This window comes from Pristiophorus japonicus, chromosome 15, assembly GCF_044704955.1.
Source record: "Pristiophorus japonicus isolate sPriJap1 chromosome 15, sPriJap1.hap1, whole genome shotgun sequence".
In the NCBI taxonomy this organism is placed as follows: Eukaryota; Metazoa; Chordata; class Chondrichthyes; family Pristiophoridae; genus Pristiophorus; species Pristiophorus japonicus.
In genome coordinates this window covers 78550359-78577420 of record NC_091991.1, presented here as the reverse complement: position 1 = coordinate 78577420, position 27062 = coordinate 78550359, and the positions used below count along the sequence as shown (strand labels likewise).

General features: G+C 43.7%; 1 protein-coding gene across 7 annotated transcripts in view; it reads left to right on the top strand.

Moving 5' to 3' along the window:
- Window positions 1-27062, top strand: part of pphln1 (periphilin 1) — a 210703-nt gene that overhangs the window by 66354 nt on the left and 117287 nt on the right. For 6 of the 7 annotated variants that reach the window (XM_070900629.1, XM_070900626.1, XM_070900628.1 and 3 more), the window contains 2 exons: window positions 6551-6586; window positions 20702-20886. In XM_070900629.1, the coding sequence (XP_070756730.1) occupies window positions 6551-6586; window positions 20702-20886 (221 nt within the window). The remainder of the gene's footprint in view (window positions 1-6550; window positions 6587-20701; window positions 20887-27062) is intronic. The other variant, XM_070900631.1, reaches the window with a different exon arrangement.

Here is a 27062-nt window from a genome sequence, read left to right as displayed (position 1 = left end):
TTTGTATAATGATCATCTTGTGGTTATATTTATTTGCATGTTTAATTGGTGGCTTTTTCAGTGTTCGAGAAATAGGTTATATTTGCTTTTTCCTGGTTTATTTTTTCCTCGGTCTGTCTTGTTCCACTGACATATCTTGGCTCTGGTTCGCTGTCGGGTTTTGGATTTTTTTTTTCCTGCCTTCAGTTCTTCTCCGAAAATCATTTAATCGTTGCCGGCGTATGGTTTCATGAGAGAAAAATTGAGGTTAAAAAGATGAGACACTCGTAAAACAATGGGCCAGGTTCCACTCTGCTGGGAGTGCTGATCGGGGTCTGCATTATTGGGTGCACAGACATGAGGCCTGCTCTTTACAGTGACAAGCGTGCTATAATGTGATAGTCTAGTACCAGGGGAGCAAAAGAATTGTACACATGGTGTGCGCTCCCTTCATTGGGCCCAGATTTGGCCAGTACAGATTTCTGGCGCACTCCCCAGAGGTGTGGCGCTTTTGTAGAACTCCAAGGACGGCAAAAATCTTCGGGCTGAGTTTGGGCTCCCCAGCCTCTCCTCCATGGCAGCATAGCGTGGCAACTGGATTCGGGGACAGAGCCAGGTCCCGCCGCTGAAAACAGTACCGGGACCTCTGCACATGCGCGCTAGAGTGTGAGCACAAGCGCAGTAGCTCCTCACCCCCAGAATCTGTGTGTGCTCTGCAGGCTCTGTGGGAGGGGGCCAAAGCGCGCCGACCCCATCCCTGGCCGAGTGGGCTCCCTCATCAGCGGTCCGCTGCCTGATCCAGCCACACCAGTAAAAGGAGGTCTGAGAGAACCAGGACTCCAGCAGTGAAACCTTGCAGCTGGTTAGTATGCTGATGTTTTTCACAAGGGAATCAGTTTTGAAGAAGTAGATTGGGTTAGGTTAGGTGTCTAATGTCTGAAACAAATGGGAAGCATTGAGACAAATCATGCTGGCAATGTTCACAAGGCCACACAATGGAGTAAGTGCATTGCACTTGGTCTTTCCATTGTGCTGAGTATTTATATGCCATTGGTTAGAATAAAGTAGGAGCCAGGAAAAGAATGCTATTGAAGGTACTGAAAGGGACTGTGCAGGAGTTTGGACAAAGTTATTCTGTTTTTATTTGTTGTTTGATTGCTTATTGCTTTGGTCTTGGTGCTTTAGATGCAGGGTTCCTTCTATTTTTTATTAATTAATTACTTATTACTTTTTGTGCCTTGTTTAGTACTTTAAGTCTTGGTGCGAGGTGCAGGTCCTCTCAGCTTCCTTGTATTTTTTATTATTGAATGCTTATTTTTGTGCTTTGTTTCGTGCTTGGTGATTTTAGAATGTACTTGCCTGCGCTGATTTCTTAACTCTCCACAAGGGTTTTCTGTGCGGCCACATGCGCTGACTGAAGTTAGTTTGGAGCAACTATTAGCTGTCCAAATTGGCTTAAATGGCCAAAACGGCTGGTAACGCCCCCTTTTGGAGAAAAAAAACTAAACTAAACAAAAAAAAATCCTAACTAACTCACTTACACTGGCGCAAATTAAATGTGCAGAATGGGAATTTTTAAGATACTCCAGAAAAAACAAGTTGCTCCAAAAAAAAAAAACGGAGCCAAATTTGGGCCCCATTACTAGGCACTCATGCAGGGAAGTATTTTGGATTGACCCATAAAATAACTTTTCTGACGTGAAGCTGTTCAACGTAGCTGTAAGGGATAAGAAAATTGCCAATAGTTGGATTATTTCAGTGTTCTAAATCCTGTTGCTGACTGTGAAAGAATGTGGTTTATAATTTCATTTGAAAGGGACATTTTGGTGATTGAGTGAAAGCAGATGTTTGATTTGCTTAATTTTTTTTATATTTTAAATCCTTCCAGAACGCTGCAAAGTTTGTTGAGACTGTCAGAATTAGACCACAGAAATTTGCAAACATAATTCCATTAGTGCGGCTGGCTCATGCAACTTATACTATTTAGTTGTGATGCCGAATTTGTTCAATTGGAGTCAATCGCGGTGATGAAAAACTGATTTATTTTTCTGTCCACCTTTTTATTTAAATAAATATGATTGTTGGGTAGAACTTGAGCACTTGGAGAGATTTTGCTTTAGATTTATTAATATTAACTTAGAATAAGCTTTTGTTATGGATCATGGAACAAAATACTTTAAATTGTGCATGCTGAAGTACTTCAGAAGTCTCTTAACATTATGGGCCAGAATTTACTGTTGCTGGCATCCACCATTTGTCAGGCGTGCCCTTGCACCTGGTAAGTGGGAGATCGAGATGGTGCAGCACCTCAACAGGGAATCTGGGACCTGTGAACAGGGCAAGCAAACCATCAGATTGTAGGATTGTGAAAAACAGCGCAGAGTCGGAACCAGTTAGAATAATGAATTAAATGTCAAATCAGGTAAAGAAAGCAAAATAAAGAGAAGACAATAACGATTGCATTCAGAGAGAGAGAAAACTTTATTTTTCAAATCTAAATAAAACTTTTAAAAAGTCTCCAACGACAATTAAAAACTGAAGTACTGAGACTCCATACTTGTAATCGTTAATTTTTAGTATGAGAGGTTATTTGGCAGTAATTAAAACTTATTACACCATTTGAAAGGGATACGTAGATAGAAATGGACAAGTTCTAATATTTAGTGATGAGTTTCGTTCGCAGAAGAACATAAGAAATAGGAGCAGGAGTTGGCCATTTGGCTGCTCGAGCCAGCTCTGCCATTTAATAAGATCATGGATGAGCCGATAATGGACTCAGCTCCACTTCCCTGCCCGCTCCCCATAACCCTTTATTCTCTTATCGCTCAAAAATCTGTATCTCCGTCTTAAATATATTCAAGGACCCAGCCTCCATAGATCTCTGGGGCAGAGAATTCCACAGATTTATGGCCCTCAGAGAAGAAATTTCTCCTCATCTCCGTTCTAAATGGGCGACCCCTTATTTTGAGACTATGCCCCCGAGTTTTAGTTTCCCTGATGAGTGGAAATATCCTCTGCATCCAACTTGTCGAGCCCCCTCATTATCTTCCATGTTTTGATAATATCACCTCTCATTCTTCTGAACTCCAATGAGGAGAGGGCCAACCTACTCGACCTTTCCGCATAAGTCAACCCCCTCATCCCCGGAATCAACCTTGAACCTTCTCTGAGCTGCCTCCAAAGCAAATATACCCTTTCGTAAATATGGAAACCAAAACTGCACACAGTATTCCAGGTGTGGCCTCACCAATACCTTGTATAGCTGTCGCAAGACTTCTCTGCTTTTATACTCCATTCCATTTGCAATAAAGGCCAAAATTCCATTGGCCTTCCTGATCACTTACTGCACCTGCATACTATCCTTTTGTGTTTCATGCACAAGTACTCCCAGGTCCTGTTGTACTGCAGCACTTTGCAATCTTTCTCCATTTCAATAATAACTTGCTCTTTGATTTTTTTTTTTCTGCTGAAGTGCATGACCTCTCACTTTCCAACATTATACTCCATCGGCCAAATCTTTGCCCACTCACATAGCCCGTCTCTGTCCTTTTGCAGATTTTTTGTCAATTTTTTGTTTTCAGTTTGAGACCATTCCTTATTTCCTTAGTTCGCTATGGATGGTTATTCCTTCTCTTAGTCTTTCCTTCTCATTGGGATATATTTTTATTGAGAGTTATGAAATATCTCCTGAAATGTCTACCACTGTTCTTCTTCAGCCGTCCCACACTTTAATCTATTTTCCCAGTCCACTTTTGCCAACTCTGCCTTCATACCTTTGTAGCCTCCTTTGTTGAGCTTGGGACACTGGTTTGAGATGCTACTTTCTCATCACTCATTCCGAGAGGATCCTTTACTTCGAGATCGTTTATTAATCCTGTCTCATTACACAGTACCAAATCTAAGATAGCCAAGTTATCTACCGTGCAAGTGGAGGATCTTCACATGGTTCAATGCATTTGAATGTTGAGTCAGGCAGCGAGATGTTCTTTTCGCAAAGCTAACTTCGGAGCAGCGCATCTGGACAGCAACTTCCGGATTTTCGTGTTTACCCACGCATCTGGCCTCGCCTGAAGTTGTGTGATTTGCACATAAATAATAGTGAGTGCCTTTAGCCACATTGTTAATTTGATGGGAAGATCTGGGCCTATGTGTTGTAATGGACATGAAGGAAAACAGAGTTTAAACTAGCAAAGGCAGGTCCATTTAAAAATTGAATTGTGATCCTAAAACAAATTATAAAGAGTTGACTGAAATAATTAGAGCCTTCTCTGAAATGCAAAATTATTCTTTGTCGTTGCAACCTGTGGACTGTTTATGGGCCGTTTGCTTCACCGAAGGTGATTTTCTTAAAAATAATAAGCGCAATTAAAACAATGGGGTATATTTCCACTATGCTAGTTGTCCGCATTATTGGGTGCACAGGCCTTAGGCCTGCTGTGTGCCCAAGTGAAGAATGTGCTCTAATGCAGTGGGCTAATACCAAGGGAACAAAAGATATGCATACATGGCACTCGGCCATCCAGTCAGGCTTTGACTCTGCTCGCAGCACCTGAGACTGCCCAGGTCTGCAACTCACAACATCTGTTCACTGGTCATCTTTGAACCCTTTGCTGTCTTCCATACTGCTAAACCGCACCATCCTCATCTAGCTCAGTGGAATTTTTCATGATTCCATTCTTGTCACATGATGGGCATAATGGACCAGAATTTGCTTGAATGGGGCATTTGGTGACGTGTCCCATTAGGTAGACTTTTTCTTTTTCCCTTCAGCTCGAAATTGGTGCAAGGGGAAAGGATACCTGGGACTGTGGTGAATGGCGGAACCAACAGTCTATATCCTTAAACAATGAGATTTTAAAATTGAGGGAGAAACAGAGGAATAATGGTGAATTAGAGTCAAATTAGAAAGAGAGGGAAAGGAAGATTGGATTAAGAGTGAGAGGAAAAAAAGAAACAAAGGATAAGTAATTGAAAAAAGTTAACTGAAAAAATCTCTCAGAACTCTTTTATTCTGGGCCAGAGATGCCAGGTGGCATTGCAGGAACCGAAATCTCGGCAATAAAAGGGTACTTATGCTTTTAAGTACCAGCCCTAACTTGCAATGAGTTTAGTTGCTAATTAATGCGCAAATGCGTTAGTTTGAAGGTGAGCTCATATATCTTCACAACGGTGAAGCTGTGCAAATCAACCAGCAATTTGTGATGAATTGCAACTCTTGGGATATCTCTTCATTGCCATAAATAGCCGGCCGATTTACATGACGATGACAGCATGCGCATTAAACTCGCTTTTCTTTCACCAGCAAATTCTGGCCCAGTAAGTTTCCAACAGCTTCTTCTCCTGTGTCTGTTAGTCACCTCCACCTTACCCCAGGGCTTCGTCTACAGAAACATAGAAAATAGGTGCAGGAGTAGGCCATTCGGCCCTTCGAGCCTGCACCGCCATTCAATGAGTTCATGGCTGAACATGCAACTTCAGTACCCCATTCCTGCTTTCTCGCCATACACCTTGATCCCCCTAGTAGTAAGGACTACATCTAACTCCTTTTTAAATATATTTAGTGAATTGACCTCAACAATTTCCTGTGGTAGAGAATTCCACAGGTTCACCACTCTCTGGGTGAAGAAGTTTCTCCTCATCTCGGTCCTAAATGGCTTACCCCTTATCCTTAGACTGTGACCCCTGGTTCTGAACTTCCCCAACATTGGGAACATTCTTCCTGCATCTAACCTGTCTAAACCCATCAGAATTTTAAATGTTTCTATGAGATCCCCTCTCATTCTTCCAAACTCCAGTGAATACAAACCCAGTTAATCCAGTCTTTCTTGATATGTCAGTCCCACCATCCCGGGAATCAGTCTGGTGAACCTTCGCTGCACTCCCTCAATAGCAAGAATGTCCTTCCTCAAGTTAGGAGACCAAAACTGTACACAATATGGATTCACTTAATTTATATATCACCTTCTGGCAACAACATTTGGAAATGTGAATAATTAAGATTCCACGATTGCCAAGTTTTAAAATTTAATGCTCGTTAAGATGGAATTTAATACTTTTAAGCCTTTTGTCATCTATTGTTAGCATCAAGCACTGGCATACAGTTGCGCATAAATTTCAAGTGCTCTTCATTTTGCTCCATGCGGTCCCATAGCCCCATTCAGATGAGAACAACTGCAACATTTCCAATTTCTGTACCAGTCATCCTTATGGCCTTTCTCAATAAGATTTTCGATTTTAGTACAAACTTATGGGCAATTGCTGAGCCCATTGGGAATTGGGTCAGTACTACCCAAAGACATTCTTTGTAAAACCCTTTATGCTTCCAGTGACCTTCATCCCATCAATTTGACCTGGATTTAAACCCAGGTCTCAGAGTTGGAAGGATAGTGTGCCAATCAAATGCACTCACTCAAACTGTTTTGATTCTCGATTAAATTAGCAACTGCTGCTGTCTAATCTGTGTAACGACAATTCTGAGGCCTTCGGTTTGCAGGAGTGCCTGATTTCGAAGAAAAATATGGATTTGTTGCTGGTAGTTTTAATTTTTTTCTTTGAACTATATTTCTTTTAGGGGCGCCAAAACAAAAAGATATGCTACTAGTAACAGGTAAGCTGTCGTTATTGCAATTTTAAAAACTACAATGTTAGTGATTGTTTAAGTGTGGTGTTGCTGAGTATTCTACAGATGCATGGGCTGTAGGCAGTAATAATTGCCAATATAAGTTAATTTAGTAGCCTTTTCAAAAGGTGTTCTAACTCTGCATGTTACCAGTTTGCTTTTCAGATTAATTTGAAAAGTTTTTTTTAATCATATTTAAAAATAAATTTTAAAATTTTTTTTAAGTACATTGTGTCTTGCCAATTTTGCTGTCATTAAAACAGGGGTCTTTGCATCAGCAATATGGATAATTGCTGATGACTGTTGACAAAATTCTGGCATCTTTAGTAATGTATTCCTGGTGCAAATATATTCCTGGTGTAAATATGTGGAGAATACATATTTTTGACATGATCAGTTATCTACCAAAAGCACAAGTAACATAGCCTCAGAAAAAAATACCTTTACCTAATTGATGGAACTAATTAAAGACAACTCTGTGTGATTATCTATTCTACAACAAAAAATTAGGGAGAAACAGCTTAATAAGTTAGAAGATAGTCAATTTATTAATACATATCGGACACTGAGATTGGTAAATTTGAGCAGATTAAAAATAATTTTAAATTCAAATGAACAAATTTTCCAGTACCTTCCGTTAAAAGTAGCCACAAAGGATTTAATGGGTAATTTGTTGCAGACAAAAGAAGCAAAGCTTGAATCTTGTACGTTAATATTGGTAAGCTTAAGCTGAATGGTTGGTTTTGATTTTCTTTGTAGATAAATGTGATCATTCTTATTTACATTGTGAAAGCCATTTAAAACAAATCAAAATTATCTGTAATGTACATAGGAATTATTTTCCGAGGCTTATTTTACATTCCTTCTCCCCCCCCCCCCCCCAATCCACTTGTCCTTATTGAAATATCATTACGTGAAAAATATTTATGCGACTAGTTTGGAATTTGGAATACTTTCCCCTATAATGGGCCCAAGTTTCCACACGATTAAAAAACGGGTGCCCCTCAGAGCTGGGCGCCCGTTTTTCGCGCCTAAAATGGCGCTGGAAAAAAAACTCGTGATTCTGGAGCGCCCTGCAGCTCCTTGTCTGTTTGGCGCAGAGCCCAGGGAGGCGGAGCCGACACTCGCGCCGATTTTGTAAGTGGGAGGGGGCGGGTACTATTTAAATTCATTTTTTTCCTGCCGGCAATGCTGCGCGTGCGCATTGGAGCGTTCGCGCACGCGCAGTGTGAAGGAAACATTGGCACTCGGCCATTTTTGTAGCTGTTTAGTTTTTGAACATTTTTCAATAAAAGCACATTGCCATCAGCACACCAGCACTGAGAAGGCTGCAGGAAGCCTCAGAAAGTTGAGGCAGCCGTTTCCCGACAACCTCCCCCTTTTGCCGTCGGGAAATGGCTCCTCAATTTCTGAGGCTTCCTGCAGCCTTCTGTCTCCCTCCCTCCCTCCCGCCGTCTGGAACGCCCCCCACCCCCCCCCCCCCCCTGCGTTCAGTCGCTCGCCCGCCGTCTGGAACGGCTCCCCCCCCCCCCCTGCGTTCGGTCGGTCGGTTGGGTCCCTCCCCGCCGTCTGGAATGGCTTCCTCCCCTGCGTTCGGTCGGTTGGTTCCCGCCCGCCGTCTGGAACAGCTTCCTTCCTCTTTCTCCCCCCCCCCCCTGCGTTCGGTCGGTTCCCTCTCCCCCCCCCCACCCCCCCCCGTGTTCGGTCGGTTCTCCCCCCCCCCCCCCCCACCCCCCCCGCGTTCGGTCGGTTCCCTTCCCCCACCCCCCCGCGTTCGGTCGGTTCCCTTCCCCCACCCCCCCGCGTTCGGTCGGTTCCCTTCCCCCACCCCCCTGCGTTCGGTCGGTCGGTTCCCTCCCTCCTGCCCGCCGTCTGGAACAGCTTCCTCCCCCCCCCCCCCCCCCCCCCCCCCCCAGCGTTCGGTCGGTTCCCACCCGGCCGTCTGGAACGGCTTCCTTCCCCCCCCGCCCCCCCCGCGTTCGGGAACGGCTGCCTCGTTTTGTGAGGCTTGCTGCAGCATTCTCCCTGACTGAAACACTTTCACACAGGTAGGAAGATGGTTTATTTAATCTTTTCTTTGCTTATAAATTTTTATTCGGATTGGATTTATTTGTATAAGTATAAATAAGGATTTATTGTAGAATTTAATGACTTCCCCTCCCCCCCCCCCCCCCCCCCCCCCCCCGCACCTCGTTCTGGACGCCGAATTTGTAACCTGCGCCTGATTTTTTAATGTGCAGAACAGGTTTTTTCAGTTCGACAAAAATCTTCACTTGCTCCATTCTAAGTTAGTTTGGAGTACGTTTTCACTGTGGAAACTTTCAAATCAGGCGTCAGTGGCCGGACACTCCCTTTTGAAGAAAAAATTCTGTTCCAAAGTAGAACTGTTCTACCTGACTAGAACTGCAGGAAAAAAAAATGTGGAGAATTGCGATTTCTAAGATCGTCTGTTCTCCACCAGTTGCTCCTAAAAATCAGGCGCAAATCATGTGGAAACTTGGGCCCAATATGTTGTTAAACTTTCCTTCAGGAACAATATTGTTTTGTTTTAAATAACTGCATTACCTGACTTTAGTTATGTTTGTTGAGAGATCATTTAAAACTGATCTTAATAGCTCTTATGAATTTGGTATGTGAAACTTAACCCATTTCCTGTTTGATAGATTCTCAAATTCATGAATTAAATATGCATGAGGGTGAGGGACAGAAATATACCTTTTTATCGTGTAGTTGGAAAGTTACTGGTACCAGATATTGACCCCTGATTTTTTAATGTACAGTAGCCCTTCACCTTTGAACCCAAATGTCACTAATAGCGATTCATTTACTTTAGCAATCGTTTATTATGCCCTGATCATGACAGCAGCATACATGGTTGATAACACTACAAACAGACCTTCTGGTCATAAAACATAGTGAAGGCAGATTGGCCTCATAAAGTCTGCCCTTCATTTTGTGATGAGCTTCAGGTGCAACTAAAGGTTATAAAAAGCAGGTGCCTATCAATCAGCATAGCAGTATATGTTAATTTAGAAAGAGCTGATCAGCAGGAGATCAATAGAGGATTGTTAATAAAATAATAGATAAATGCATTTTGGTATTGGTGATTTGCCATAAAATGCTAAAGTAATACAAATCGGAAAGCATGCTTCATATTTATGAAGGTGAATGGAGCTGTAAACTCTCAAACTTTAATTGCTGACAGACGAACTTCAAAGCTAAGGATGAGATTTAAATGAAATGCATTAAAGTTTTATAAATGCATCATAGTCTTCTGGACTGCCACTGACACAGTGCACATTGGAGTGAAAGTTTCATAGCAATGTAAAAGGAACAGTTGAAAGACTAGTTCTTGTACTGCATTATAATGGATTCTAGGGAGGAGTATTTCTTCTTTGCTGTTGCAGTGAAATTGTAAACTAATTCTTTCAAAGTGGACTTACAGTTTTGTTACATATAACTGATGGAGGAAATCTTCCCTGATGCTATCACTGTAGAACAGATGTTTCTATGATTTTGGAGTTGTACGGTTAAGTGAAAAGTTTGAAATTAGTAAAATGCTTCCAAATGTGAATGAATGAGGAATGCCATCAGCCCATTTTAGTTTATCCATGCCATCTTTGTTAATTTATCTTGGGAATCAAATGTTTTCCTGCGCCCCCTCCCCCATTGTAGGATCCAGTAGTTTTATAAATGATTTGAGGGGTTTTGCCTCCACTACTCTATCTGGAAGTTTAATCCACGCCTTGATTGATCACCCTTTGTATGTGAAAAATTTACTGATACCCGTTCTAAAATTAGCTTTTATAATTTTCACCATGTTCCCAAGTTCTACTTCCACAGTTTAATCGAAAGTAATATTCTGGATTAATGTTTCCATAACTTGAACAATCTTGTACATTTCATATAAGATCACCTCTCAAATGCCTCCTTCCTAGGTTGAAAATCCCAATTTTTTCCCAGGCTTTCATCATAATTCAGACCCCTGCCACTCTTGTCTGTACTGCCTCCAGCATTTGAATGTTTCTCTTATTTCTTGGTGACCAGAACTGGACTCAATCTTCAAGGTATGATCTACTACTCTGAGTTGGTCTCACCGCAGGTAAAGGGTACACAGCCAGATAGGGATTGGGAGACCAACAGGAAGAGCAGTGCAAGGAAGGTAGTGCAGGGGTCCTCTGCTGTCATCCCCTTGCAAAACAGCTTTGGGTACTGTTGAGGGGGATGACTCATCAGGGGAGAGCAGCAGTAGCCAAGTCCATGGCACCATGGCTGGCTCTGCTGCACAGGAGGGCAGGAAAGAGTGGGAGAGCGATAGTGAAAGGGGATTCAATTGTAAGGGGAATCGATAGGCGTTTCTGCAGCCGCAACCGAGACTCCAGGATGGTATGTTGCCTCCCTGGTGCAAGGGTCAAGGATGTCTCGGAGCGGGTGCAGGATATTCAAAAAAGGGAGGGTGAACAGCCAGTTGTCGTGGTACATATAGGTACCAACGATACAGGTTTAAAAAAAAAACGGGATGAGATCCTACGAGACGAATTTAGGGAGCTAGGAGTTAAATTTAAAAAGTAGGACCTCAAAAGTAGTAATCTCAGGATTGCTACCAGTGCCACGTGCTGGTCAGAGTAGGAATCGCAGGATCGCTCAGATGAATACGTGGCTTGAGCAGTGGTGCAGAAGGGAGGGATTCAAATTCCTGGGACATTGGAACCGGTTCTGGGGGACCACGACAAACCGGACGGTCTGCACCTGGGCAGGACCGGAACCAGTGTCCTCGGGGGAGTGTTTGCTAGTGTTGTTGGGGAGGAGTTAAACTTACATGGTAGGGTGATGGGAACCTATGCAGGAAACAGAGGGGAATAAAATGGGGACAGAAGCAAAAGATAGAAAGAAGAAAAGTAAAAGCAAAAAGGGCCAATTTACAGCAGAATTCTAAAGGGTCCAAGTGTGTTAAAAAAGACAAGCCTGAAGGCTCTGTGCCTCAATGCGAGGAGTATTCAGAACAAGGTGGACGAATTAACTGCGCAGATAGCAGTTAACGGATACGATGTGATTGGCATCACGGAGACATGGCTCCAGGGTGACCAAGGCTGGGAACTCAACATCCAAGGGTATTCAGCATTTAGAAAGGAAAAGGAGGCGGGATGGCGTTGCTGGTTAAAGAGGAAATTAATGCAATTGTAAGGAAGGACATTGGCTTGGATGATGTGGAATCGATTTGGGTGGAGCTGCGGAATACCAAAGGGCAGAAAACGCTAGTGAGAGTTGTGTACAGGCCACCAAATAGTAGTAGTGAGGTTGGGGACAGCATCAAACAAGAAATAAGGGATGTGTGCAATAAAGGTTCGGCAGTAATCATGGACGACTTTAATCTTCATATTGATTGGGCTAACCTAACTGGTAAAAATGCGGTGGAGGAGGATTTCCTGGAGTGTATTAGGGATGGTTTTCTAGACCAAATATGTTGAACCAATCAGAGAGCTGGCTATCCTGGACTGGGTGATGTGTAATGAGAAGGGACTAATTTGCAATCTTGTTGTGCGAGGTCCCTTGGGGAAGAGTGACCATAATATGGCAGAATTCTTTATTAAGATGGAGAGTGCCAAAGTTAATTCAGAAACTCGGGTCCTGACGTTAAGGAAAGATAACTTTGATGGTACGAGGCGTGAATTGGCTAGATTCGACTAGTAAATAATATTTAAAGGGTTGACGGTGGATAGGCAATGGCAAACCTTTAAAGATCAAATGGACGAACTTCAACAATTGGACATCTCTGTCTGGAGTAAAAATAAAACGGGGAAGGTGGCTCAACTGTGGCGAACAAGGGAAATTAAGGATGGTGTTAAATCCAAGGAAGAGGCATACAAATTAGCCAGGAAAAGCAGCAAACCAGAGGACTGGAAGAAATTTAGAATACAGCAGAGGAGGACAAAGGGTTTAATTAAGAGGGGTAAAATAGAGTACGAGAGGAAGCTTGCTGGAAACATAAAAAATGACTGCAAAAACTTCTATAGATGTGTGAAGAGAAAAAGATTAGTAAAGACAAACGTAGGGCCCTTGCAGTCGGATTAAGGTGAATTTATAATGGGGAACAAGGAAATGGCAGACCAATTGAACAAGGACTTTGGTTCTGTCTTCACAAAGGAAGACACAAATAACCTTCTGGATGTACTAGGGGACCGAAGGTCTGGTGAGAAGGAGGAACTGAAGGATATCCTTATTAGGCGGGAAATTGTGTTGGGGAAATTGACGGGGTTGAAGGCCGATTAAATCCCCAGAGCCTGATAGTCTGCATCCCAGAGTACTTAAGGAAGTGGCCCGAGAAATAGTGGATGCATTGGTGATAATTTTCCAACAATCCTTCTCGCTAGACTCTGGATTAGTTCCTATGGACTGGAGGGTTGCTAATGTAACACCACTTTTTAAAAAAGGTGGGAGGGAGAAAACAGGTAATTATAGACCAGTTAGCCTGACATCAGTGGTGGGGAAAATGTTGGAATCAATCATTAAGGATGAAATAGCAGTGCATTTGGAAAGTAGTGATAGGATTGGTCCAAGGCAGCATGGATTTATGAAGGGGAAATCATGATTGAAAAATCTTCTGGAATTTTTTGAGGATGTTACTAGTCGAGTGGACAGGTGGAACCAGTGGATGTGGTGTATTTGGACTTTCAAAAGGTTTTTGACAAGGTCCCACACACGAGATTGGTGTACAAAATCAAAGCACATGGTATTGGGGGTAATGTACTGACGTGGATAGAGAACTGGTTGGCAGACAGGAAGCAGAGAGTTGGGATGAACTGGTCCTTTTCAGAATGGCAGGCAGTGACTAGTTTAGTGCTGGGACCCCAGCTCTTTACAATATATTAATGATTTAGATGATGGAATTGAGTGTAATATCTCCAAGTTTGCAGATGACACTAAACTGGACAGCGGTGTGAGCTGTGAGGAGGACGCTAAGAGGTTGCAGGGTGATTTGGACAGGTTAGGCGAGTGGGCAAATACATGGCAGATGCAGTATAATGTGGATAAATGTGAGGTTATCCACTTTGGGGGCAAAAACACGAAGGCAGAATACGATCTGAATGGCGGCAGATTAGGAAAAGGGGAGGTGCAGCGAGACCTGGGTGTCATGGTTCATCAGTCATTGAAGGTAGGCATGCAGGTACAGCAGGTGGTGAAGAAGGCAAATGGTTTGTTGGCCTTCATCGCAAGGAAATTTGAGTCTTGGAGCAGGGAAGTCTTACTGCAATTGTACAGGGCCTTGGTGAGGCCCCACCTGGAATATTGTGTTCAGTTTTGGTCTCCTAATCTGAGGAAGGACATTCTTGCTGTTGAGGGAGTGCAGCGAAGATTCACCAGACTGATTCCAGGGATGGCTGGACTGACATAAGGAGAGACTGGATCAACTGGGCCTTTATTCACTGGAGTTTAAAAGGATGAGAGGGGATCTCACAGAAACATAAGATTCTGACTGGACTGGACAGGTTAGACGCGGGAAGAATGTTTCCGATGTCGGAAGTCCAGAACCAGGGGACGCAGGATAAGAAGCAGGCCGTTTAGAACTGAGATGAGGAGAAACTTCTTCACTGAGAGTTGTTAACCTGTGGAATTCCCTGCCGCAGAGAATTGTTGATGCCAGTTCATTGGATATATTCAAGAGGGAGTTTGATATGGCCCTTGTGGCTAAAGGGATCAAGGGGTATGGAGAGAAAGCATAAAAGTGGTACTGAAGGAATGATCAGCCATGATATTGAATGGTGGTGCAGGGTCGGATGGCCTTCTCCTGCACCTATTTTCTATGTTGCTATGTTTCTGATATATTCTTCTATTTTGACTATGTAGTTCAGCATTCTTATGGCATTGTTGATTACTGCTCGGCATGTTTGTTGTCAATCCTACTAAGACTTCTTGGTCTATTTAAGCTTCATCCATAGCTATTTCAACATGATTCAAAGTGCTCATGTAGTCTATTTTTCTTCCGACATGCAGCAACTAAATACATTTTTGCATTAAATTTCATCTACCATTGGTCTGTCTCTGCATATTTTATCCACTCATTCTGTAATTTCTGACCTAATTCCACTGTCCTATCTCATTTGGCATCATCTGTAAATCCAGGTCATTTATGTAAATTGGAAACTGGAGGTCCCAGCACCGAGCCCAAGTCATCCTACTCCGTACTTCCCTCCCTTTCTCCCCCTCCCCCACCACACTGACATAACTCCTACTACGACCTCCAGCCAGTTTCTTATCCATTCCCAATATTTATCCTGAATCCCCACAGCTTTGACTTTAACTAATAGTCTTTCATGTGGAACTTTATCAAAAAGCCTTTTAGCAGCCAAAACACTCGAGGCATTACGACAGTGCACTTGGGTTGTCATTTCCTCAAAGTGATGCAGAAATCAGTCAGGCTGCATCTTCACCTTCTGAATCCAGACTGACTGCTATGAACTTGTTTGTTGTCCAACTTGCATTGATATCGCATGTTTAACGTTGTAAAATGAACCAAGATGTTTCACAAAAATGCAATGATTGTTGTTGTATCGATGATCCTCAAGTTGGGGAAGCAAAGGCAAGGGGGTCAGATGAGGTGTTTTGTTCTTGAAAAGAGGATTATGTGGAGGCAGAAAATGCCATAAAATAGACAAACTGGATTCTGGATTTTATATGTTGGTGCACTGAATATAAAAACATGGAAGTGATGTTGAATTCATTCCAGCCATTGGTTAAACCAAGTTGGAGTACTGCACAATGTCTGGTACCCCATTATAGGAAAGATTATAGCGCCATGGGAAGACTACAGCAAAGATTCACTCGAATTGTAAGAGGAATGAAAGTTTATAATAATGAAGATGGGCTTGAAAAATTGAGACTTTTTCAGTGAAGAGAATTAGATTAAGGGGAAATCTAAGGTTTTCAAAATTGTTAAATGTTTTGAGAGAGTAAATAGCAAAACATGATTTAGACTGATTGATGAACTGGTAACGAGGAGATATGAACTCAGGATTACCATTAGAAAAATGAAGGGGGAAGTTGGAATAGATATTTATTGGGGGGGTTTGTAAATATATGGAATGCTTTACCACTGGTGGTTACTGAGGCAGAGATGGTAGCATCATTTGAAATGGAATCCACTAAGTATTTGAAAACAGAATATAAAAGGATATAGGGAAAGAATAAGGAAATGGAATTAGAATAGATCACTCCATTCACAGAGCTAGCAATGATATGGCGTGATTTCCTGAATGGCCTCTCTCGGCTATAATTTCTATGATTCTATCCATGCAGATGGTAAAGCCAGAGAAGGTATGGGCAGGAAAAAAATGTGGCAAGATTTTGGGCGCTTCCAGGATGTGTACAAGGAGGAAGATGAAAAAGTGGTTGGAGATCTCAAAGTTTTGAGGTCTTGTGTTATGATGAGATGAAGAGGCTAAAATTGAGGGAAGTAAGGACAAGTGGAGGTAGGGGAGGAAGGGTTAAGATCGCATTTGAAATTGCTAAAGAATAAGGCCCAGAATTTGCAGTTGCAATGACGATGAAACTATCAGCACTTCCTGTCATTACTGTGTAAAACTGACTGCAACTTCTGGTGTCCACACATGCGCAATTAAACACGGAAGTTGAGACATTTCTGTCAGTGATGCACTGATCCTCCACAGGGTTCGCTGTTTTCACTCTTTGCAGATGCAATCAACACAGAATCAGTGAATTGACGTGAACTTCAATTTTTTATGTACTATTCTTGCTGTAAAAAGCAATGAAAATGTTTAGCATTGTTTAATTGGGTGTAACTGGGTTTTAACAGCGTAGTCACTCAATTCCTGCTGAATAATGTCTCTAGCCCTGCCCTGAAAAACTAATTTTACAAGTGTGGAGGCTCATTACCTCTGAAGAACATTTGAAAATTGCATGATTTTTAAAATAAAAATTAATTTTTTGATTTTTTTGAAATTTTGTTTATTATATTTCAGCTTCGACCTTAATCCCATGTGTATGTCCCAATCTTTATTTTGATTTCTGTCCAATGATTAAAATGTGAATTATAATCCCTGCTTTTTACTTGCCACCTGCATTGTTGCTGATTGCCGCAGATGGCGCCAAATTTAAAGTCACATCAAAATAGAGGAAATCACAATCTGCAGACAACGAAATCTGTGTGGGCAAATTTATTCGAGGTCAGCCTCTGACCTGCAAAATCCGGGCCAATAAATCAGTTGGTGCAGAAACCGGATGGATAGGAGTGAGGAGTATTTAGTGAAGAAATCACTTGAGAGCCTAATTGAACAATAGACGAGTAAGATTTTGAAAAGGAAGTGAGCATGGTGATGAAAGAGGACCTTAAAAATCCGTTGGACACGATCCTGGCTCCATATAAGACGGCTGATCCAAAAAACAAATTAAAAACCCAGGCATGTTCTTTGCTGCTTCCTTTGCCTGAGGCGCCCACCCCTGGTTAAGCCGAATTGTACCCTTCCAGAGGCCTCATCTGCCTTGGCATACTGGCCCTCCAGTGTTACGCTGGGACCCTTCTGAGCTGGTTATCGCCCTTGCCGGATGTAGGTAGTTCTTGCCCCCAGCTCCACCCACTTGGTGTCATTAGTTTTGGTCTTGTAAGGGACGGGCAGAGGTTCCATCACTTGCAAAACCCATCAGGGACTCCCGGAGTTGATGGTCACCTGGCCTAACCAGGTCCCGACATGTTTCCGATGGAACCCTCCAGCTCGGGGCTGTGTACAAAAGTCGAGAACAAACCGAGAGAATCTAAGATTTGTCAGAATGAGGTTTGGAAATGATGAACTTGCCACTACTGCAGCAATGATGGTAGGCAGCAGAATTCAATGACACTTTTTTTAAACTTAGTGCGGAGGCGGAGGGCTGGTCTCAATGAGGGGAGAAGAATTGCCATTAGTAAGCCACCTTATTAAGATTGAAAATGTGCAGCCGCAGCACTTCGATGAGTGCAACAAATTCGTCACCACTCTGAATATCTCCTTTGGTTGGCCTCTGTTTTTTCTGATTAGCATCTTTGGATGTTTTTCGATGCTAAAGGCATGATACAAATGCAAGTTATTGTATGATCTCGCAATGTTTAACGCTTCCTATGATTGAGAGTAGAGCAGACTGGCTGCTGAGAACGAGATCCACAAGTTGCAAAAACATTTCCAGCACATTGATTTGTTACCACTTGAATACACCTCTCCTTACAAAGGGAACAAACCTCAAGCCCGCTAAGATCAGGAAAAATACTGCTGAAGATGTCAGGATAGGAGCCACAAAAAGGGGAGAGGTTGCCAGCGTGATGCTGAAAGGGGAAACAAATAACTTGGAAATTCAATGACAAACCACCAATGGAAGAGATTACAATTGCTGGGGCCACCAAACAAAATACAACAAAAGCAGCAAAGAATGTGGGTGAAAATCTAGTAAAGCTATTTTAAGAAGAATATTGGTGCGTTCTTTCAAGATGAAGCTGTACATGCACCTTCCTTCCCCAAACGCCCAAGCTTTCAACATACTATAGCCCTCTGGCAGAAAATAAGTCAGATGTTGGTTATGAGACAAGTGACAATGGTGAAACATTGGAGGACTGAAGGTGGTGAAGAAAAATGCAATGCGAGGGGAGAAATTGAAGACAAGGGGAATGTAAAAAAAGAGAGCAAACAATGGGAGGGGATATGGTGGGGGAGGGGTAATCAAGACAGACAGGAATGAAAAAGCAAAATAAAAAGGAACTATCCAAATTTCACTGGTGGAAAAATAAAAATATTGAGCTTGGTGTCAAAATTTCTTCCATGTTATACTATTCATGGTTGCTAGTCACAATTTCCATGAATATACAAGTTTACTACATTCAAAACTTGTAACTCTATGGCCCCAAGTTTCCACACGCTACAAAACGGGCGCCCCTCCAAACTGGGCGCCCGTTTTTCGCTCCAAAAACGGGGCCTGAAAAAAAACGCGTGATTCTGGAGCGCCCTGCAGCTCCATGTCTGCTTGTCGCGGCGCCCAGGGGGGCGGAGCCGACCACTCGCGCCGATTTTGGAAGTGGAAGTGGGAGGGGGCGGGTACCATTTAAATTAGTTTTTTCGTGCCGGCAACGCTGCGCATGCGCGTTGGAGTGTTCGCGCACGCGCAGTATGAAGAAAACATTGGTACTCGGCCATTTTTGTAGTTCTTTGTAGCTGTTTAATTTTTGAACATTTTTTAATAAAAGCACATTGCCCTTCTATGATCAGCACTGAGGCTTCTTGCAGCAGTGAGAAGGCTGCAGGAAGCCTCAGAAGTTGAGGCAGCCATTTCCTGACGGCCTCTTCCCGCCACCCCCCCCCCCCCCCGCCCTGCCATCGGGAATGGCTGCTCAACTTCTGAGGCTTCCTGCAGCCTTCTCACTGCCTCCTTCCCCCCCTGCCCGCCGTCGGGAATGCCTGCCTCCTCCCTCCCTCCCGTTTGCGGGAACGACGCCACACCGCTGAGCTGACTGTAAGGCTTCCACCTCAAGTGGAAGGCTGCACAAATGCCTGCTTACTGCCCGACTGCCCCTCCCTCCCGTTCGCGGGAACGACGCCACACCGCTGAGCTGACTGTAAGGCTTCCACCTCAAGTGGAAGGCTGCCTGCTTACTGCCCGACTGCCCCTCCTCCCTCCCGTTCGCGGGAACGACGCCACACCGCTGAGCTGACTGAAGCACTTTCACACAGGTAGGAAGATGGTTTATTTAATCTTTTCTTTGCTTATAAATGTTTATTCAGGTTGGATTTATTTGTATAATATTTGTAGAAGTATAAATAAGGATTTATTGTAGAATTTAATGACTTCCCTTCCCCCCCCCCCCCCGCCCCCACCTCGTTCTGGACGCCTAATTTGTAACCTGCGCCTGATTTTTTTAATGTGTAGACAAGGTTTTTTCAGTTCTACAAAAATCTTCACTTGTTAGTTTGGAGTACGTTTTCACTGTGGAAACTTTCAAATCAGGTGTCAGTGGCTGGACACGCCCCTTTTGAAGAAAAAATTCTGTTCCAAAGTCGAACTGTTCTACCTGACTAGAACTGCAGAAAAAAAAATGTGGAGAATTGCGATTTCTAAAATAGTCCGTTCTCCACCAGTTGCTCTTAAAAATCAGGTGCAAATTATGTGGAAACTTGGGCCCTTTATTACTATATATTTTCTTTTTCTGACTCCTGAGCTTTAAAATGTTCGCCACATGTTTCCAAATAAGGAAAGACACAGCCCAATGAAGCATTAAACCAAAAGGACGAGAAAATCACAGGTCTCATCCCCATGGTGTATCAAGTTAGCTCATTTCAGGGCAACAATTGCAGTCATTATTTGTGTGGTGGAGAATCAAAAAATCAGCTGGGATTTCTTCCCCTGATTGTTATCCAGTGACCCATATGAAAAAGTTGGAATGCATGGATGTTGGGTGAGAATAAGATCATGTTCTTCATGGCAGAATAGAATGCCAATAGTGACTGGGCTTGCACATTCAGAATGACCACTTGTGAGCTATAGGATTGCCAGTGCCTGTGGAACTCTCCAAGGAAATCAATGCAAACAGGATAGTAGGGCAGAAATTGTTGGGGGCAAAAAAATGTCCCTGACATAACTACTGATTTTAATTTCGTGAATTTTGGCTCCAATGTAAGTCGATCCAATTCATTAAAGGAAGGCCCAGTTAAGTTTAGCATGTCCCTTTTGGATCATGTTTATAAATACACAGTTTCAGATTTAATGTGTGGGAAACAAAAGCACTTTTATAAACTTTACATTAACTACCACATACTCTGTGCCTTTGCTCACAATATGTCGGACGATGTGCTATTGTAGGGTGTTATCAACGAAATGTCCGTGTGATGGGGAAACTATTATATGTAGGCAGTATGACACATGGAGGACATGCATGCTGTACAGAAGAATTTTAATGTATTAAGTAAACCTACATTTATATGTCCTGGAAGATTGAGTTACATTGGACATTACCAAAACACTTGTGTAGGTTGGATATTTATTTTCCAGTTTTAACATAAATGCAACGTGGAAGTTGTAAAGAATAATAACCATAACCAAAAGTATTTTAAATCTTTGATAATATTCTAACAGGGATAACTTCAGAAGAAAGAGTTTATATTCCTCTCCACATGCAAGAGAACGTTTCTCTCATAAAAGGGAAACACCCTACCACAGAAGAGAATCTCCTCACAGCCGCTCCGGATCAAGCATCAGCAGCAGAAGCTACTCCCCAGAAAAAAGCAAGCCACCTTCCTATCAGTCTCAGTTCAGCAAAAGTAAGTATATAAATGGAAGCAAAGAGCACGAAGGTACAATTTTTAAATGTGCTAATTTAAAGCTCCTTTTGAATGATTCAAAACTATACGGTTGATATTGCAGATAATAAAATGATTGGTTATGAAATAATTTTGCCTGGCAAATAGTGTCAATTTGAACCATATTAAACCAAAAACAATTGAAGAGAAATGTAAATGTTGCAGGGAGAGCGGGACAAAGTGCTTCTCACCACTTCTAAACTCCACCCATGCTCGTGAAGTTAAATAACAATATTATTTCAAGGAACTTGTATCTTTGAGGTTGGTAAAAACCACTTCATTACCACCAATACCTGCCATTAAAGATCTCAAGACTCAGCAGGGATGTGAGGTGTGAAAAGGAGATTAGGAAGTACTGTTGTGGAATGGTTGCTGAATGGGAAACATTGAAGCTGGGAAAAGCTCCATCAATCTATATATGCATCAGTACTAACTTTCTAATTCTTCTCAAGTGCCGAGCGGTACAAGTCAACTCATTTCTTCCACTGCATTACATTGAGGATTGTGCTTTAGGTTGTTTCTGTAATAAAGTCCCATTTTATGTGGACAGGTTGTCAGTCTGACTCAACACCCTACCAGGAGAACCAGCTAGATACATTGCAGGGGGTCGCCACCGCTCTCATCGGACGCGCGTACCCTGTTGGATATCAACCCAGTGTTCCAAACTCTTGTCTCCACTCGGCGGGACTGACAAGTGGGGCTTGAATCCATGACTTGTGAATGAGAGGATGGAATGCTACCACGAAGCCAAGGTTCACTCCGCCAGTACTGTATTTGGAAAGTTAGGAAAGGTCATCGACCTGAAACATTAGCTCTCTTTCTCTCTCCACAGATGCTGCCCGACCATCTGAGTATTTCCAGCATTTTCTGTTTTTAATATTAGGAAGTTAAAATTGTGTTTCTTCATGACAGATATGAGATGGAAAATAGCCTTTTGAATTCCTCCAACAGAGTAGCAGTTTCTCCAAACATTTCTTACCCAGGCAAGCAGCATCGGAGGAGCGTGGAGAGGCGTGAGTCCGGGGTCAGCGAGAGGCTATAAAAGGCCCAACGCGGCGGCAGTCGGGAGCAGCGTCGGAGGTGCATGGAGAGGCGTGAGTTTTGGGTCGGCGAGAGACCTATAAAAGGCCCAACGCGACGGCAGTCGGGAGCAGCGTCGGAGGAGCGTGGAGAGGCGTGAGTCCGGGGTTGGCGAGAGGCCGATAAAAGGCCCAACGCTGCGGCAGTCTGGAGCAGCGTTGGAGATGCATGGAGAGGCGTGAGTCCGGGGTCGGCGAGAGGCCTATAAAAGGCCCAACGCGGCGGCAGTCGGGAGCGGCGTCTGAGGTGAGTGGAGAGGCGTGCTTGTGCAGCTACACGGAGAAGGCAAAAAAGAAGTAGAAAGAAACAGAAAGGTGACATCACAGCCAAAGGGGGTAAGTGATTGGTGAGTAGTTTTTCTTTTTTCCCTTCTATAACAGTGAGTAAACTTTAGCATTGTTGTTGCCAATTTAAGTGTATCTTAGGGTTGAGTCATGGAAGGAGAGCTCGGTCATGTGATATGCTCCTCCTGTACCATGTGGGAACTCAGGGGCACTTCCGACTACGTGTGCGGGAAGTGTATCCGCCTCCAGCTCCTGACGGTCCGCGTTGCGGAATTGGAGCTGAGGGTGGATTTACTCTGGAGCATCCACGATGTTGAGAATGACGTGAGTAGCATGTGTAGCGAGTTGGTCTGACCGCAGGTGAAGGGTCCACAGCCAGATAGGGAATGGAAGACCAGCAGGAAGAGCAGTGCAAGGAAGTTAGTGCAGGGGTCCCCTGTGGTCATCCCCCTGCAAAACAGATACACCGCTTTGAGTACTGTTGAGGGGGATGACTCATCAGTGGAGGGCAGCAGCAGCCAAGTTCATGGCACGGTGGCTGGCTCTGCTGCACAGGAGGGCAGGAAAAAGAGTGGGAGAGCGATAGTGATAGGGGATTCAATGGTAAGGAGAATAGATAGGCGTTTCTGCGGCCGCAACCGAGACTCCAGGATGGTATGTTGCCTCCCTGCTGCAAGGGTCAAGGATGTCTCGGAGCGGGTGCAGGACATTTTGAAAAGGGAGGGTGAACAGCCAGTTGTCGTGATGCACATTGGTACCAACGATATAGGTTTAAAAAAAGGTCCTACGAGACGAATTTAAGGAGCTAAATTAAAACGTAGGACCTCAAAAGTAGTAATCTCGGGATTGTTAACAGTGCCACGAGCTAGTCAGAGTAGGAATCGCAGGATAGCTCAGATGAATACGTGGCTTGAGCAGTGGTGCAGCAGGGAGGGATTCAAATTCCTGGGGCATTGGAACCGGTTCTGGGGGACCAGTACAAACTGGACGGTCTGCACCTGGGCAGGACCGGAACCAATGTCCAAGGGGGAGTGTTTGCCAGTGCTGTTGGGGAGGAGTTGAACTAATATGGCAGGGGGATGGGAACCAATGCAGGGAGACAGAGGGAAACAAAATGGAGACAAAAGCAAAAGACAGAAAGGAGATGAGTAAAAGTGGAGGGCAGAGAAACCAAGGCAAAAAATAAAAAAGGGCCAATATACAGCAAAATTCTAAAGGGTCAAAGTGTAATAAAAAAGGCAAGCATGAAAGCTCGGTGCCTCAATGCAAGGGGTATCCGGAACCCAGGAGAGGGCTCTGAGCTCGTTAGAGTGGGTGAGAGCTCAGATGAACAGGACCCCAAGAAAGAATTCAAAAGACAGGAGGCAACAGAGCAGAGCAGCACTGGGGTAAGTGTAAACCACAAGGTGATAGGAAGGGACAATATGTATGAATATCAAGGGGCTGCAGGAGGGATCAAAACCAAAAATCATGGTTTAAAAACTAGTATTAAAACACTCTATCTAAACGCACGCAGCATTCGAAATAAAGTAAATGAGTTGACGGCACAAATCATTACAAATGGGTATGATTTGGTGGCCATTACAGAAACGTGGTTGCAGGGTGGCCAAGACTGGGAATTAAACATACAGGGGTATCTGACAATTCGGAAGGATAAACAAGAAGGGAAAGGAGGTGGGGTAGCTCTGTTAATAAAGGATGATATCAGGACAGTTGAGAGATGATATTGGCTCTCATGAACAAAATGTTGAATCATTGTTGGTGGAGATCAGAGATCGTAAGGGGAAAAAGTCACTGTTGGGCGTAGTTTATAGGCCCCCAAATAATAACTTCACGGTGGGGCGGGCAATAATCAAGGGAATAATGGAGGCATGTGAAAAAGGAACGGCAGTCATCATGGGGGATTTTAACCTACATATCGATTGGTCAAATCAAATCGCACGGGGTAGCCTTGAGAAGGAATTCATAGAATGCAGACGGGATTGTTTCTTAGAACAGTATGTTACAGAACATACAAAGGAGCAAGCTATCTTAGATCTGGTCCTGTGTAATGAGACAGGAAAAATCAACGATCTCCTAGTAAAAGATCCTCTCGGAATGAGTGATCACAGTCTGGTTGAATTTGTAATACAGATCGAGGGTGAGGAAGTAGTGTCTCAAACGAGCGTACTATGCTTAAACAAAGGAGACTACAGTGGGATGAGGGCAGAGTTGGCTAAAGTAGACTGGAAACACAGACTAAACGGAGGCACAATTGAGGAACAGTGGAGGACTTTTAAGGAGCTCTTTCATAGTGCTCAACAAAAATATATTCCAGTGAAAAAGAAGGGCGGTAAGAGAAGGGATAACCAAGAAAATAAAGGAGAATATCAAATTAAAAACCAATGCGTACAAGGTGGCCAAGGTTAGTGGGGAAACTAGAAGATTGGGAAAATTTTAAATGACAGCAAAGAATGACTAAGAAAGCAATAAAGAAAGGAAAGATAGATTACGAAAGTAAACTTGCGCAAAACATAAAAACAGATAGTAAAAGCTTTTACCGATATATAAAACGGAAAAGAGTGACTCAAGTAAATGTTGGTCCCTGAGAAGATGAGAAGGGGGATTTAATAATGGGAAATGTGGAAATGGCTGAGACCTTAAACAATTATTTTGCTTCCGTCTTCACAGTGGAAGACACAAAAACCATGCCAAAAATTGCTGGTCATGGGAATGTGGGAAGGGAGGACCTTGAGAAAATCACTATCACTCGGGCGGTGAGGGGGGGGGAATAGTGCTGGACAGGCTAATGGGACTCGAGGTAGACAAGTCCCCTGGTCCTGTTGAAATGCACCCCAGGGTATTAAAAGAGATGGCGGAAGTTATAGCAGATGCATTCGTTATAATCTACCAAAATTCTCTGGACTCTGGGGAGGTACCAGCGGATTGGAAAGCAGCTAATGTAATGCCTCTGTTTAAGAAAAAAAGGTAGGGCGGCAGACAAAAGGCAGGTAACTATCGGCCGGTTAGCTTAACATCTGTAGTGGGGAAAATGCTTCAAGCTATCAGGAAGGAAGAAATAGCGGGACATCTTGATAGGAATAGTGCAATCAAGCAGACGCAGCATGGATTCATGAAGGGGAAATCATGTTTAACTAATTTACTCGAATTCTTTGAGGATATAACGAGCATGGTGGATAATGGTGTACCGATGGATTTCCAAAAGGCATTCGATAAGGTGCCACACAAAAGGTTACTACAGAAGATAAAGGTACGTGGAGTCAGAGGAAATGTATTCGCATGGATCGAGAATTGGCTGGCTAACAAAGCAGAGAGTCCTTTTCGGGTTGGAAATCGGTGGTTAGTGGTGTGCCACAGGGATCGGTGCTGGGACTGCAACTGTTTACAATATACATAGATGACCTGGAAGGGGGGACAGAGTGTCGTGTAACAAAATTTGCAGATGACACAAAGATTAGTGGTAAAGCGGGTTGTGTAGAGGACAGAGAGAGGCTGCAAAGAGATTTAGATAGATTAAACGAATGGGCTAAAGTTTGGCAGATGCAATACAATGTCGGAAAATGTGAGGTCATCCACCTTGGGCGGGGGGGGGGGGGAAAACAGTAAAAGGGAATATTATTTGAATGGGGAGAAATTACAACATGCTGCGGTGCAGAGGGACCTGGGGGTCCTTGTGCATGAATCCCCAAAAGTTAGTTTGCAGGTGCAGCAGGTAATCAGGAAGGCGAATGAAATGTTGGCCTTCATTGCGAGAGGGATGGAGCACAAAAGCAGGGAGGTCCTGCTGCAACTGTACAGGGTATTGGTGAGGCCGCACCTGAGTACTGCGTGCAGTTTTGGTCACCTTACTTGAGGAAGGATATACTCGCTTTGGAGGGGGTGCAGAGACGATTCACTAGGCTGATTCCGGAGATGAGGGGGTTACCTTATGATGATAGATTGAGTAGACTGGGTCTTTACTCGTTGCTGTTCAGAAGGATGAGGGGTGATCTTATAGAAACATTTAAAATAATGAAAGGGATAGACAAGATAGAGGCAGAGAGGTTGTTTCCACTGGTCGGGGTGACTAGAACGAGGGGGCACAGCCTCAAAATATGGGGGTGCCAATTTAAAACCGAGTTGAGAAGGAATTTCTTCTCCCAGAGGGTTGTGAATCTGTGGAATTCTCTGCCCAAGGAAGCAGTTGAGGCTAGCTCATTGAATGTATTCAAATCACAGATAGATAGATTTTTAACCAATAAGGGAATTAAGGGTTATGGGGAGCGGGCAGGTAAGTGGAGCTGAATCTACGGCCAGATCAGCCATGATCTTGTTGAATGGCGGAGCAGGCTCAAGGGGCTAGATGGCCTACTCCTGTTCCTAATTCTTATGTTCTTATAATTTCAACTTTCTACTTTTTCCTCCCGAGCACACATGCTCACTTGCTTTTGCCTTCTAGTTCAACCATAGGACAGCTTCTTGGTGCTTCACAAAAAGCTGTAGTTAGACTACTGAAATTTAAATCCAAATTCAAGCATTTGAGTAGCACCCCTCAATGTGTTCCAATTGGTCTCAGTTGCCAGTGCTAATTTGTTGGGGAGAGAGAGGGAAGTGGCCGGGGGGGAAGAGTGGGAAGGGGGGGGGGGGTGGGAAGGGGGAGAGGGGGGAGGAGGGGAGAAGGGGAGGAAGGGAGGGGGGGGGAGAGGGAGAGTGAAGGGGGAGGGGTTGAGGGAAGCAGAGAGGGAAGGGGGAGGGGTGGAGGGAAGGGGGGAGAGAGAGAGAGAGAGAGAGGGA